This window comes from Crinia signifera, chromosome 1 (assembly GCF_055691185.1).
Source record: "Crinia signifera chromosome 1, ASM5569118v1, whole genome shotgun sequence".
NCBI classification, from domain to species: domain Eukaryota; kingdom Metazoa; phylum Chordata; class Amphibia; order Anura; family Myobatrachidae; genus Crinia; species Crinia signifera.
This window is the reverse complement of record NC_139217.1, coordinates 208,896,917-208,911,137: the sequence shown is the minus strand read 5'-3', so window position 1 is coordinate 208,911,137 and position 14,221 is coordinate 208,896,917. Positions and strand designations below refer to the sequence as shown.

The 14,221-nt window shown below is 47.1% G+C and overlaps 1 protein-coding gene across 7 annotated transcripts in view; it reads left to right on the top strand.

The window, feature by feature from the left end:
• The window catches only part of PDE4C (phosphodiesterase 4C), a 652,796-nt gene that overhangs the window by 614,947 nt on the left and 23,628 nt on the right, over positions 1–14,221 (top strand). For 5 of the 7 annotated variants that reach the window (XM_083179233.1, XM_083179234.1, XM_083179236.1 and 2 more), the window contains one exon: positions 3,950–4,062. In XM_083179233.1, coding sequence (XP_083035359.1) covers positions 3,950–4,062 — 113 coding nt within the window. Of the gene's footprint in view, positions 1–2,607; positions 3,521–3,949; positions 4,063–13,984; positions 14,191–14,221 lie in introns of those variants that run through there. The other 2 variants (XM_083179239.1, XM_083179238.1) reach the window with 2 other exon arrangements.

The window sequence follows — 14,221 nt, the reverse complement described above, 5'->3', positions numbered from 1 at the left end:
TTAGTTTATTTCATGTGATATAAGCTAGTGCTCTTATAAATTAGAGATTAAATTCACTGTCTCTGCTTAATGGTCAATGAGAGCAAATATATAAGTAGACGCACGCACAGCTGATTTATTGCTGTTAAGTCCTACTTTTTTTTTATTTCTATCTGCCAATTTATTGATATAAATGGATATAATTACCATATAGAAATTTTCATATGTGTATACCTCTCAACTGTCCCGATTTTCGCTGGACAGCCAATTATTTTGAGACCGCACTACTGTCCCCTCTGCATGCCACAGTGCCCTGATGTGGGAGGGTAGTTGGAAGGCTCACTGTCACTTGGGGCTCTACCTAGCAGTGATTAGATGCTGTGCATGTGCACAGTGGTGAAAAGATGCTCTGTGCATGTGTCCGCAACAATGAATAGATGTTGTGCAGAGCGGTGAATTAGGGGTGCCAGATGGGGTCCCGAAAGTCGGGATCCCGACAGTCATTTACCCGACGTCGGGATCCCAACAGTAAAAACCCCGACACACGGGGGCCCGACGGCCACCGGCTATTCTCCCTTGTAGGTGGCGAGCGTAGCGAGCCACCGTGCCCGCAGCGTGGTGAGCACAGAGAGCCCGCAAGGGGCTTTGTTGCACTCACTATGCTGCCTGGGTCCGGCCAGTCGGGATCACGACTGTCGGGAACCCTATACCACACCCGTGAACTACAGGCTGTGTGGGTGATCAGTGTTGAATAAATTCTGTGCGCAGTGGTGAATAGATGTAGTTCACTTGTGCATCAGTGATGCTGTTTGGATGTGCACAGCGTCTATCCTTGAGAGAGATGTGGCTGTGGCCCCCACAATGAAAACAGGAGGCATGGTATATAGGTTTACCTATATAACACAAATTTGGAAAATTATGTTTTACTATGATATTTTAGCATTGTCTATATATATATATATATATATATATATATATATATATATATATATATATATATATATATATATATATATATATATATACACACACACACAAACACGGGGGCCCAGCACTCACTTCAACAAACTAACTCACCTTAACATCTATATATTTGGGTTGATTTTTAATTAACCTCTGTTACTGTGATCATAGCTTTCTCATGCACCCTAGATAAGCTCCTTTACCTGAAACCTGTGACAGCTGCCACTTTAATACTAATTCAGGTGCTGTGTGTTGGGGATTGTCTCACCTTTAAAAGCCATAAGGTACTTGGCAGTTGAGCTTTAACCCAGGAAAATAACACATGTTCATTTTAGCTATGATGTGCAAACAGTTGCCAGGTTCCCATGAAAACCAGTTGTTAGTGTAGGACTTGCAGTGAAATGGGGTCCCTTGGCGATGGGCTGCAAGCTTAAATGCATTGATCAATTCATGAACTAAAACCCCATTATTTATTTATTGATTATTTCAATGTTAAGGTGAGTTAGTTTGTTGTATTGAGTGCTGGGCCCCCTGTGTTTGTATTTACTAGAGTGTGTGGTCACAGGCCAATGCACCCCAACCTGGGAAGTGGGTGCTGTTTGCACCCCATTCTTAGGAATGGCGAGTGTGTTGGTACTTCTGTATCTATCTATCTATCTATCTATCTATCTATCTATCTATCTATCTATCTATCTATCTATCTATCTATCTATCTATATATATATATATATATTTATATATATAATCTCCTTTGAAAGAATGCTCACTGTAATGGATACCTGGGATACGGACATTGGGTCGACAAGCATTGGGTCGACATGGGTGTAGGTCAACAGGTCATTAGGTCGACACAAGCATTAGGTCGACATGGGCAAGGTCAACAGTCAAAATGTCAACATGGGGTCTTTCACTGTTTTTTGAGCCAACATGTGTCAACAGGCGTTATTTCATGCCCTATCATCCACTAGGGTATAGAGGGAGAATAAAATAGTGTGCCGAGCGTATGCCGAAGCATGCTGAGCGCAGCGAGCCATGCGAGGGGACGTGGTGCACTTTATCCTGTGTTAATGTCAACTGTGTCGACATTCGGGTCAAAAAAACTGTGAAAAACCCCATGTCGACCTTCTGACTGTCGACCTGTCGACCTTGCCCACGTCAACCTAATGCTTGTGTCGACCTAATGCTTGTGTCGACCTAATGTTTGTGTAGACCTAAGGACCTGTCAACCTACACCCATATCGACCTACACCCATGTCGACCTTGCAGCATGTTGACTTAATGTTATTTACCAAATGCTTGTCGACCATCATCTTGTAGACCTAATGATCCATAACCATCTGTCACTACTGGCTTAGTGTACATTATATTTACTATAGCTATTAAAGAAAATAATAAATTATAATCAGATACAGAGAACATGGTGTGATGGCGTTTTTAATGCATCAAGGCCCACTGAGTTTGCACATTAAAGACTTTCATTGTCAGCTGCTAAGAATCCCTGGATGTTAGCAAATGAGGATATTCTAACAGAATCCTGGAAGTCATTACTGTCAGTGCTGGCTCTATAAGGGTTAAGGTGGACTGCAGTGAGTTTGGAGGTCGGTTGTCATGGTGATTTGGGCCTGGTCTCCCTCCTTTCATCCTCTGTCTTCTCCTCCCCTCCATTTGCTTGTTATCGGTACCCAGAGAAAATGCTATCATCCCAGATAGCTAAGAACATGGCACATAACATAACTCTCTAATATTAATTTGTGATTACCTTCTTTTTCACACCAGGATTTCACATACTCCCCTTCGGTCACACACATTTCTGATGTAAATACATATACATAGCATAGAAACACTGCAGCTGTATGCACAACTCATTTTACCTCTTCTGCAAGCTGATCAAATGGAAACAAAAAGGGGCAAAAGGAGATGATTTTCTTTCTGCAGTGGATAACCATGGTTCGCTTTGGTCACTATGGAAACACTACAATGGCTGCTACCTCTACCAAATATTTACACCTAATGCATTCTTATACTACTGGTAAAATGCAGGATATTGCCCACGGAGACTCGCAAACTTTTTATTTTTTGTTATCACATCTTTTTTTTAATGCATTATAACCACAGTTAATCTGCAATATAACATTATATCTACATAATTGCTGAGAAGGAATGCTGCATTAGAAGAAATCAGAGACTATAGAATGCTCTAGATGTGGACTGATCGTGCTCTACAATTATGTCTCACAGTAACATCCTCATTCTTTCTATTTCTGCCTTTGCAGCATTCTACGGTTTGTTTTGCGTTGGAGCAGCAAGACAAAAAAAAAAACCTCTTCTCTTCCGGAACCTAAGTTTTGAACCTTAAATATATATTTTTACAAATGCTGGTCACAGGTCAAATCTAGGAAGAAATGGAAGGAAAACCTAAGATTTTGTCTTTTCGCACTATTTAACTTTTGTAAATGGATTGCTTGGTTTGTGAGGAATTCTTCATGATATTACATCCTCGTGCTACAGATTCCCTGGCTCAGTTTAAGAGCCAAATAGGATTAATCACCGCAAGTTATTGATACTTCAAAGTTTATTGGTAAAGTGCCAGGACCTTGGATAACAAAAAAGGAAGTATATGAAGTATTGCTGCTATTTTGGTGATACTGTCATATACATCTATATGCTGCAACATTTTGTACTACTGTGGGCAAAGTTATGGCTTAATTTCATTTGTGTGTCAGTATGTCATAGGTATGGGGCTCTGGGTTATGGAAAAGCAGTTTTTTTTTTTTTCAGAAAAGCTGAAGAATAACTGTACTTGTACCATTATGGCGTACTTTTCTCATCATTCTAAAATATTGTAAAAGTGAACTTGCCAAACATTCCTAAGTTACCTACAGTCCATCCCTGGTCAGACTATCATTGGTATCAGTAACGAGAAGGGTGGATGCCTGGATATGGTTTTCAGAAGAAATACATTTTTAGAATCATTCAGTCTAAATGCCTCCTTCTCTTACCTCCATAGAGGATGCCGTTCAGAAACTGGCCATCGAAACTCTGGAAGAGTTGGATTGGTGTCTGGACCAATTGGAGACTCTACAGACCAGGCACTCAGTCAGTGAGATGGCCTCAAACAAGGTAAGGGTACTGGTGAAGTTATTGTCAACCATTTGCTTAAATCAAAATAGCTGACAGTATTTAATAAATAATGATCCCTTTGAGTGCCGGGTGAATTTGTCAAAATAGATGTGAAAGCTGACAAGCAAACATTTGTATTTATCATAATGACCTGTAATGTTTACCTAATATAGGCCTAGTGTTCATTCTAGCACCCGCTATCTTTGAAAATCCATGCAGTTCCTCTTCCCTGCCTGGGGTGTCGCTGTCTGCTGTGGTGTTTCTAGCACAGGTCTGGTTTGCATATCAGTGCTTATATACAGACCACACTGTGCTAGAAGCACCACAGCAGACAGCCACACCCCAGGCAGGGAAGAGGAACTGCGTGGGTTTTCAAAGATAGTGGGTTGCTACAATTTTTCCATTCCATTCCATTTTGCCATGTATAAACTCAATGTACAGTATGCGCAATCCCCTCATGACTGTTTCCGATAACTGATGGTAAACATAACTGATGTTTGGGGGAACATTTGAGCCATATGAATGGAATTCGATAGCACCTGAACATTTAGTTATTTATTAACAGCAATTTAGATAGAGAACACATATTACACAGCACTTTTGTGACAATTTTTCAGTCATTTGTATCAGTAGATCTGACAATCTCTTATATATTCCTTACCACATGTACATATATACTCACTTAAGGCACTTAAACAACGGGTATTTTTTTTGGAGTTTGGGGGCAAAACCATAGGAACCCATGTGAACTCAAGGAGTTTATCCAGGCTCTATACCAGGCATGGGGAACCTTTGGAACTCCAGCTGGGTGGGATACCAGGTGGGATACCAGGTCGGGGACCGGCAGTGAGGCAGCGGGTACCCAGGGGGAGCTCAGATAGAAGGGGATGCACAAGTATCTCCTTCCGGCGACTGGCGGTTGGCGATCCAACCACCAGCCCCTGGATGGAAGAAGCCGGCTCCATCTGTATATATGACATATACATATGTATGAGTGACATGACATGAGCAGAACAGTTTAGGAATTGCCCACACCTGGTGAGACGGTTGTGGCGGGGGCAAAATGGGTTATCTGACACATTGTTGGAACCCAGGGTACCGGATTATCGGTGGTAAACCTGTATTATTAATCATAAATATGTTGATGCTACATAAATGCACAGTGATTTACAAAGACAGTCTAATCATTCATGTCAGCCTCCACTTCAACAAGCTCTTACCACACAATGGTATTGTTGGTGAAGTCAGAATGTTGGTGTTGGTACCGCTACTGCCCACCATCCATATATAATCCCTTTTGGATAGCAAGAGGGCGCACAGCAGGAGATCTGACAAACCTCAAACAAATAACACCCTTGTTGATACATAGGGCCTGATTCAGCTTGGGTAGCATATGATAAGCTGCTTGCTGCAATGCAAATGCACAAGTTGATGCATACCACCACCTGTCTGCATTTGCATCAGTCACATGTCGCTCTGCGATTGTAGCCTGTCTGTCTAACCTTAGGCTGCTTGTTGCAGCATGTCTTGAGAGGCCAAAAAAACCTTGGCCCAGCCACTCCTGGAAAACAGGGGAGACACGCACCTATTACCAGTGAAGCCATCTGTCCCTCCCCGCGATTGCCTCTGCCTGTCACTATGGGGGGTATTCTGATTGCTTCAGTGGTCAGGCTGTGCGCATGTGCTGGGTGCAACTAGTGGGATCGCTGGGTGCGTCTACCCAGGACAGCAGGTGGGGGGGGGTGGAAAGGGGCTTGGGTGCAGGGGCAGCCACATCACCACATGGGAACCCATAGCGTTTCATGGGCATTCTCATGGTAATGAGGCCATGATGCAGGTGGGGGGGGGGCTAACCGGCAGCTGACATCACCGGATGTAGCTGCCCGCCCATTTCCTCCCGCTAAGAGCAACCTTACATATGCGTGCACGTTTCACATCATTCGATGGTTGCCGACCATCAAATGATGTGGGTGTTCCCCAGCAGCATGCGAAGGAATGTTTATGTTAAACATCCATTACAAGCATGTGCATGGGAAAACATGCTGGGAGGGGGGGCGGGCGGGCGGCCCGGCGGGGTTTGGTGGACTCATGCGATTTATTGCATGTAAATTTGGCACATCAAATGCCGGTACTTGTGTATTTTGGCGGCGCCCATCGCATCGCATACCATAAGGCATACGATGGTATGCGACGCGATATCGCGCAATACTGTACAATGTCATACAATTTTTAAATTGTATGACATTGTACATGGCATACAATGCCATACAATGCGATGCAATTAAACATTGTATAAGCACCCTAATGGGTGCTTACAATGTGAAATGCACCCCCACGCCACCCCCCCCCCCCCCCACTATAAACGTGAACCCGAAGCGTGGCGAGCGCAGCGAGCCCGCGAGGGGCAGCGGTACGCGTCCTCCGACCTTTTCACGTCGGCGCGGAGTTGAGAATAGAAAGTGTGGCGAGCCACCGAGCCCAAAGCGTGGCGAGCGCAGCGAGCCCCACGAGGGGACGCGGATACCTGTGAAGCCCGCGAGGGGACTCCGATACCTGTGAAGGTATCCGCGTCCGCTCGCCACGCTTCGGGCTCGGTGGCTCGCTGCGCTCGCCACACTTTCTATTCTCAACTCCACGCCAACGTGGATAGTGGGGGTATGAAAAGGTCGGAGGACGCGTACCGCCGCCCCTCGCGGGCTCGCTGCGCTCGCCACGCTTCGGGTTCACGTTTATAGTGGGGGGGGGGGGTGGCGTGGGGGTGCATTTCACATCGTAAGCACCCTTTATGGTGCTTATACGATCTTTCATCGCATAGGGGGCAAAAATCGCGTCGCATCGCATGCCATGCGATGCGACGCAATGAAAACATCGCGCGATGCACATCAGGGGCGCCGCTATAATACACAAGTACCCAAATGCCAAATCGTAAGCGAGCCTCCTGGGGAGCTGCCAGGGGGCTCTCAAGGGCAAACTGGTCTGACTTGTCCTTAGGACAAGTCGGACTAGTGTGAGGGGCCTTACGTCTGACCCTTTTACAAGTCTGCGACAGAAACAGGCTGATCAAGGCCGCCGCTGATGTCAGACACTCCCTTCAAACTCTTGGACATGTCTGTGTTTTTTCTGACACTCCATGAAAACAGCAGGTGTCCACCCCCAAGTGCCGGGTTCCTATCAGTCACCCTCCGGCCACAATGCATTTAAGATCCATAATCATGCACAGTCATTTGATAATCGATTAACTCTGAAATGGGGCCCTAAATGCTGGATATATCGCTTATGCAATACAATGTGAATGAACCCAATAATCCATAGCCTAAGCGCTATGAAACAACAATGCTAACCACTGTGCCACAATGGTGCCCAAAACCAATGGGCACTACACACATAGCAATATACAGGCATTTTCTGAGATGTTACTTAATTTAACTAGATCGCTCAGAAAATGCCCCTACATCACTGTGCGTGTGTGTGTAGGGGCGTCAGCGATGCGCGGTTCCGCACGTCACTATCTCCCGGCTATTAATAACCAGCATGCCATCAGCGGAAAAATTATATTTTCCTGACCACGTTATATATAAAACTATGTAATCATTTTTTTTTAGATCAGGTTGTATACATAGAAAATTTAAGAGTACATATTTAATTATTTTTTGATAAGCACATAAGGCAGTGGTTCCCAGACTTTTTTTAATCCAAATTTTTTTGTCATGTCACCCCAGAACAAAAGTTTCTTATTGAGTATTTTTTTTTTTTTTTAAAAATATAAATGAACTAAAATGTATTTATAGGTCATCCTTTGATTCCATTATGTATTAAGGGACATGGTTGGCAGCCACAATTTTTGGATTTCCCTATTAAATTATATATATATATATATATATATATATATATATATATATATATATATATATATATATATATAATAATTTGAATAGGTTCTGACCACCAATCCAATGCACCCTGAAGTGTCCTTAGGCATCCCAGTGCACACAGTTTGGGAGCCAAAGAGATAAATAATGCGATCTTATTTCCTAGTGTGAGTACTTTTAATGATTTCTATGCAAACAATTAGCCATGTGCCACACAGCTAGTGGTACTACCACCTACCCTCACCATCTAACCATGCTCTCCCCAATATAAAAGACACCCCCAGAGTAACCCACCAAGGGTGATTAGCTGTAACGAATAACTTGTACAGCATCACACATCAAATAAAGAATCGGATGAGATGAAAAATTACATATGGTGGGATGCACTTCTGTGCAGCAGCGCGGTTCATGCGGGGCACAGCGGGGGGCAGAGCGGCGTTTGGGAGCTAGAAGCGTCCTTTGCCAGGCTGCGGAGTGGGAATCGGCTGGTGAATTTGTAAAAATGATTTGAAAAGACTGGCCGGTCGCCGATTCGCTGAGAGAATTCTCCCAGCCAATAACTGGCCAGCCAGTCTTTTGAAAACAAATTCACCAGCAGCTTCACGCTCTGAAGCCCGTCAAATGCCTCTACTAGCTCCCAGCCGCCAATCTGACCCCACTGTCGACCAAATCCCACCAATGCCTGGACCCCGCTGCCATTATCGGGAGTTTTTTACATGCAATAATTTGCATGCAAAAATGGCTCATCAAGTGCCAAATTGTAAGCGAGTCTCCAGGGCATATTGGTCGGACTAATGTATGGGGTCCTTTAGGGTGCATGGCAACGCCCACACCTGCTGAACAGTACCTGGGCCCGACCAGGCTCTCTACTGCCCTACAAGTTTATTGCACACACACCTCAATTTTACACCATGATACTTACAGCACCAGGGTCCAGCGCTGACTCCCTCCTCCTCCACTGACAGCTCACCCCGCACTGACAGCGGGTTGAGCCGGCTTCCTCCGTCCCTGCTAACAGCTTCTAAAGTGCTGTCACAGCACTATAGAGGCTGTTAGCATGGTTGGCTCTATGCATCTCCATGGAGACGCATAGCTTAGCCCTGATTGGCTGTAAGCATCTCCATGGAGACGCATAGAGCCAACCATTCTAAGAGCCTCACAGCGCTATAGAAGCTGTTAGTAGGAATGGAGGAAGCCGGCTCACCCCGCTGTCAGTACGGGGTGAGCTGGCAGTGGAGAAGGGAGGCAGCGCTGGACCCTGGTTCTGTAAGTATATTGGTGTAAAATTGAGGTGTGTGTGTGTGTGTGTAATAAACTTGTACTTTCTCTGTGTATGTGGTTTTTTTTTAACACTTTTTACAGGTGCCTACAATTAATGCCCCCCATGCTGGGACTTGTGGTTTGCCAAGTCCCAGCATGTGGGGGAGGCCTGCTGGCACTTGTAGTTGTAGTTCACCTGTATAAAGCAATATTTGGTATTTATGATTTAACCCTATCAGGCCGGTGTCCACAGGCCACGGACGCCAGTGACAGCCCCGGGCTGCAGCCCTGAACGGCTGAAGCCTGGGGGCGGACCCCTTTATTGGGGGGTCCCCACTCCCCCAGGTACCCCATCAAAGGCTGACCAGCCACGGTGCTCATGGTATGGCCGGGGGACCTTATGTAAAAAGTGTCCCCCAGCTGTGGCATTACTCTGCGGGCTGTTGGAGCACGGTGCTGGTTTCAAAATACGGGGGAATTTTTTGTCCCAGGGACCGATCCAAGAGTCCGGGGCTGGTTTCAGAAATACGGGGGACCCCTACGCTTTTTGTCCCCCATATTTTTGGACCCAGGCCTGGGGCTGGCTATGCTCAGGAGAGGGGACACCACGCCTTTTTGTTTTTAAATTGAACTTTTACACATTTTTAAAGAGAGAACAATGCACTGTGCATGGTTCTGCCAAATTCATTTGTCAGAAACTGGTCTGCATGTGTGGCGATTTTTAGTACCATTTTCCCGAATTCGCATCTCATTAAATATGCGAGTTGTATACTTTATAATGGGAAAACATCTGGATGCGAGTTCCGGCGTTACTAAACATCACCACTTCAGACCAAATTTTTGCATCTCATTAATTATGTAATTTCGTGAAAGTGTGTAAAGTGATGTTTTTGGCGAAAATATCACCTCCCCCCCCCCCCCCCCCCACCCAAAAAAAATAAAATAAAAAACATTGCATCCCATTAAATGTCACCCACTGCCTGTGTGGTGTGATGTTAAGGCCCATACACACTAGGAGATTTTGAGCTCAAAGTTGCTCACTTTTGAGCTTAAAACTGCATAGTGTGTATGGGCTGGTGATGATCACTGATGCATGCTACTGCATAATCACAGCCCCCACTTTCTCCTCTGTGTATGCACTGAGTGATTTATCAGCCAGCGATTTTCACTACCTCATTTATGGGCAAAAACACCCAGTATGTACAGACCTGTAGAGTTAGCACTGTGCAGCCACTCACCTACTCACTCCCCTGTAAAGCAGTTCCCAGTGTGGCATGGCATCTGGAGGGCATTTCCAGGATTGTTTTTCTGTACCGTAGCTTACTGTAGCTACCATAGGTTTGGCATAATAAGAGCAATGACATTTGTTTAGAGGCTGTGCTGTTTGTGAAACTAGTACTTGCACAAACCTTGTAAATCATGCAAAATCTAGTAATGCTGTGTACACACGGGGAAATATGATTGCTGGGGATATATTGCTAGCAATATATCCCCAGCAATCATATTGCTCAGTGTCTCCTTTTCATCAGCGATGAAAAGGAGACACTGCTACGGGGCGGAGGGGGAGTGCAGCAGCAGCAGACGCTGCTGCTGTCACTTTGATGGGAGGAGGGAGGGAGCAGCGGCACGGGGCTGGGGAGATCAACACTGATCTCCCCGGCGCTGACCTCCCGGCACAGCGATCGCGGGGAAAGCCGCTGGTCGCAGGAGCATGCTCCTGCGACCAGCGACCATTAGGCAGTGCACACGGGAGCGCGCAGCTGGCGATTTATCGCCACCTGCGCTCCAAATCACTGGCAATATGGTCGCTCAGCGACCATATTCCCAGCGATTTCACACAATATTGCTCCCGTGTGTACACACCTTAAGTCTTTCAAATGCATCCAACATTTGAAATATCCATAATTAGGCTAAGTCACACAGGTGATTTATGCAGGGGTGTAGGGAGGGTGGAGCACGAGCTCCGGGTGCTAAGAGATCAAAAGGCGCCGGTGCCGTGCACCGGTAGCTGTGTTGCCGACTTGCCCGACCTGCTCGCTCCCCCACCCGCTTCCTGCTCTGCCCGGCAGCGGCTGAGCTGCCCACGTGAACGCCTGGCGAACATCCAGCGCTCCGGTACGCAGACTATCAGGGAACCAGGTCAGTCCATCTACCCAGCGGCACACTTTACCATGTCCGGTTAGTGGCAGACTGGAGATCACAGTGGCTGTACTACCGCTGTGGCTATCAGTGTTGCTAAGGGGAGAGATGCCTATTTGACCCCGGCACTTACCATCTACTTGGAGTCACAGCAGCGTCACCCACTTGTCCGCTGATCTGCCGTCATGGCAATCAGCTCTGTAGAAGGGGGAGATACCCACTCCACCCAGGTGCCTGTCACAAACCCAAGGTCACAGCTGCATTATTGTACTGTCCGCTGTGAAGCATCTGCTTTTTCAAACATAAATACAATAGCCTCAAGTGACAGCACACCATTCATATGTATATGTTTGCAAGTGTTAACTGATACTTGAATCACCTCAGTCCCATTGTGGTATCATTTTTAATAAAGGAAAGTGAAATTGTATCAAGACATTCACCACTGCTACAAATTGTATGTACATGTACATACAGTACTGTATGTTGTTATTGTCTAACCTGTGAATCCCTTATTAGTAATGGTGTGTACACACGGGGCGATATGATTTCTGGCGATATATTGCTAGCAATATATTGCCAGCAATCATATTGCTCAGTGTCTCCTTTTCATCAGCGGGAGACCCGAAGGCAGGAGGGAGGGAGCAGCGGCACGGGGCGGCAGCAGCAGACGCTGTCACTAGGAAGGGAGGAGGGAGCAGCGGCATGGGGCGGGGGGAGCAGCAGCAGCAGCAGACACTGCTGCTGTCACTTTGAAGGCAGGAGGGAGCAGCGGCACGAGGCGGGGGAGCAGCAGCCGCTGTCACTTGGAAGGGAGCAGCGGCTGCGGCACGGGGAGCAGCAGCAGCAGACACTGCTGCTGTCACTTGGAAGGGAGGAAGGAGGGAGTAGCAGCGTTTGGATCCTTCTGCCGCTGTCCTCCCTGGCGCTGACCTCCTGGTCAGCACCGGGGGAAGCCGCTGCTCCTGCGACCATTAGGGAGTACACACGGGAGAGCGCAGCTGGCGATTTATCGCCAGCAGCACTCGAAATCACTGGCAATATGGTCGCTCAGCGACCATATTTCCAGCGATTTTAGCCAATATCACCCCCGTGTGTACACACCTCAAGTCGCACTAGTTCATACACCAAACAAGTAATTTACTTAAACTGAAGTGACATTGGATGCTCGTCACCAAGGATTTTTTTATAATTTTTAAGACACTCTTTCATATCTTGTCCACACTTCCTACTGTTCTTTAAAAAAAAAAATATTACAGAATTTTTAAACAAAGATTTAAAAAAGTTAATTTTTATTCATTACGGTTTGTTATATCGTATGTAATAGGCATCATGTGTGGCAAGTGTAATTGGCATTATGGCATGTGGCTTTATGTGTAATGCAGGGTTGCCGACCCTTCCGGAATTTGCGGGAGTCTCCCTAAAATCGGGTCCTTCCTCCCGGCCCCCGGAAGGGTGGGCAACCCTCCCGGAATCAGGGGAACCCCCACTGAGCCCCCCGATCGCGGCATTTATATGCCGCAATCCGCGGGTCTCAGGGGAGGGGGCGGAGTTAAACGGCATAATCGTGACGTTTTAGCCCCGCCCCCTCCATGGATATCAGTTATTTAGCCTATTTCCCGTAATGGGGGCGGGGCTTAATGACGTCACGGTTAAGCCCCGCCCCCAAAAGTCGCAATGAAAGATTCCTCTCCGGGCTTCTCCCGGAGAGGATTTTTTGAAAGTCGGCAACCCTGGTGTAATGGGTATTACAAAGTTTGCTAAAATGTGCAGTGGGCATTACGGTGTTTGGTATAATGTTAGGCCATTCCCCGTTTCACGTGCAAGAGCCCCGCCAACTACAGATTGGGGGGGCACGAAACATGCCCTTGCTCCGGGCACTGTGACACTGACTTCCCTATTGAAGAAACTGGTGGTAGAGGGTAACTTTTTTCCCCATTATATTTATTTAATTTAGTTAGCTAATTCTTTCAGTTAGGGAGCTGTGTGGAAAAGCAGGAGTAAAACAAACGTGTTTAAATAAAGTTCCTGCTGGGCACCAAGAATATGCAATATAAAATAAACAGTATAAAATCCCTAACTGGACCCACTGGGAACTTGGTGCCCTGCTCTCTCTGTTAGTACTAATCAGTAGATGAGAAGAAGGGGATTCTGCGCACGGTAGGCAGCTAGGGAGTAAAGCAGCAGCGGTACCCACCGGCTGGACTGCAGCTGCCGCCTGTGTGCACAGCGATAGCGCGATATGGAATGGCTGCTGCTCTAGCAGCTGTCACCGCGAGTGTGCGCTGCTGACAGACACGTGCCGGCTCCCCGCACAACATGCTACCGCTGCTCCGTGTAGTACACGCGTGTGCGCAGCACGGACACATGTATGTCACGCACATTAGGCGGCTGCTGCAGGTGAATTAGGGATCCGCCCCCTATCTGTCACGCCTACTGCGCGTTTCTATTTGTCGCATCGCCTGATGTAGCCCCGCCCATCTGCCGTCCCTGTACTTAGCTACACCCCTTCTTGCGCTTCTCCAGCTGCTGCCGCATCGGTCACGCCCTCTTCCTTATCAGTGCCTTGTGATTGGACAGTTTTCAACCTTGCTATTGGTCGCACCCCCTCACTCTGACTCTCCTCCTGCCTGTGGATTGGCTCAATCTGTGCTCTCCGATTGGGTGGCTGTCCCTGGGTTGTGTGTTGTTGAGGGAGCGGTGCAGGGACTCCCGATCACCGGCATGTCCCCCGGGTCTCCCCGAGCACCTCCTTGGATTCCCAAGGGGGTGATGAGCGGCTCCCGGCGCTGTGCATGGGGGATCCCCTAGCGCTCCCCTGGGTGCTGGGAGCAAGAGGATGGACTGCTCTCTGTGGGCAAAGGTGAGCGCTGTGTGTGAGGGGAGGGGTATGT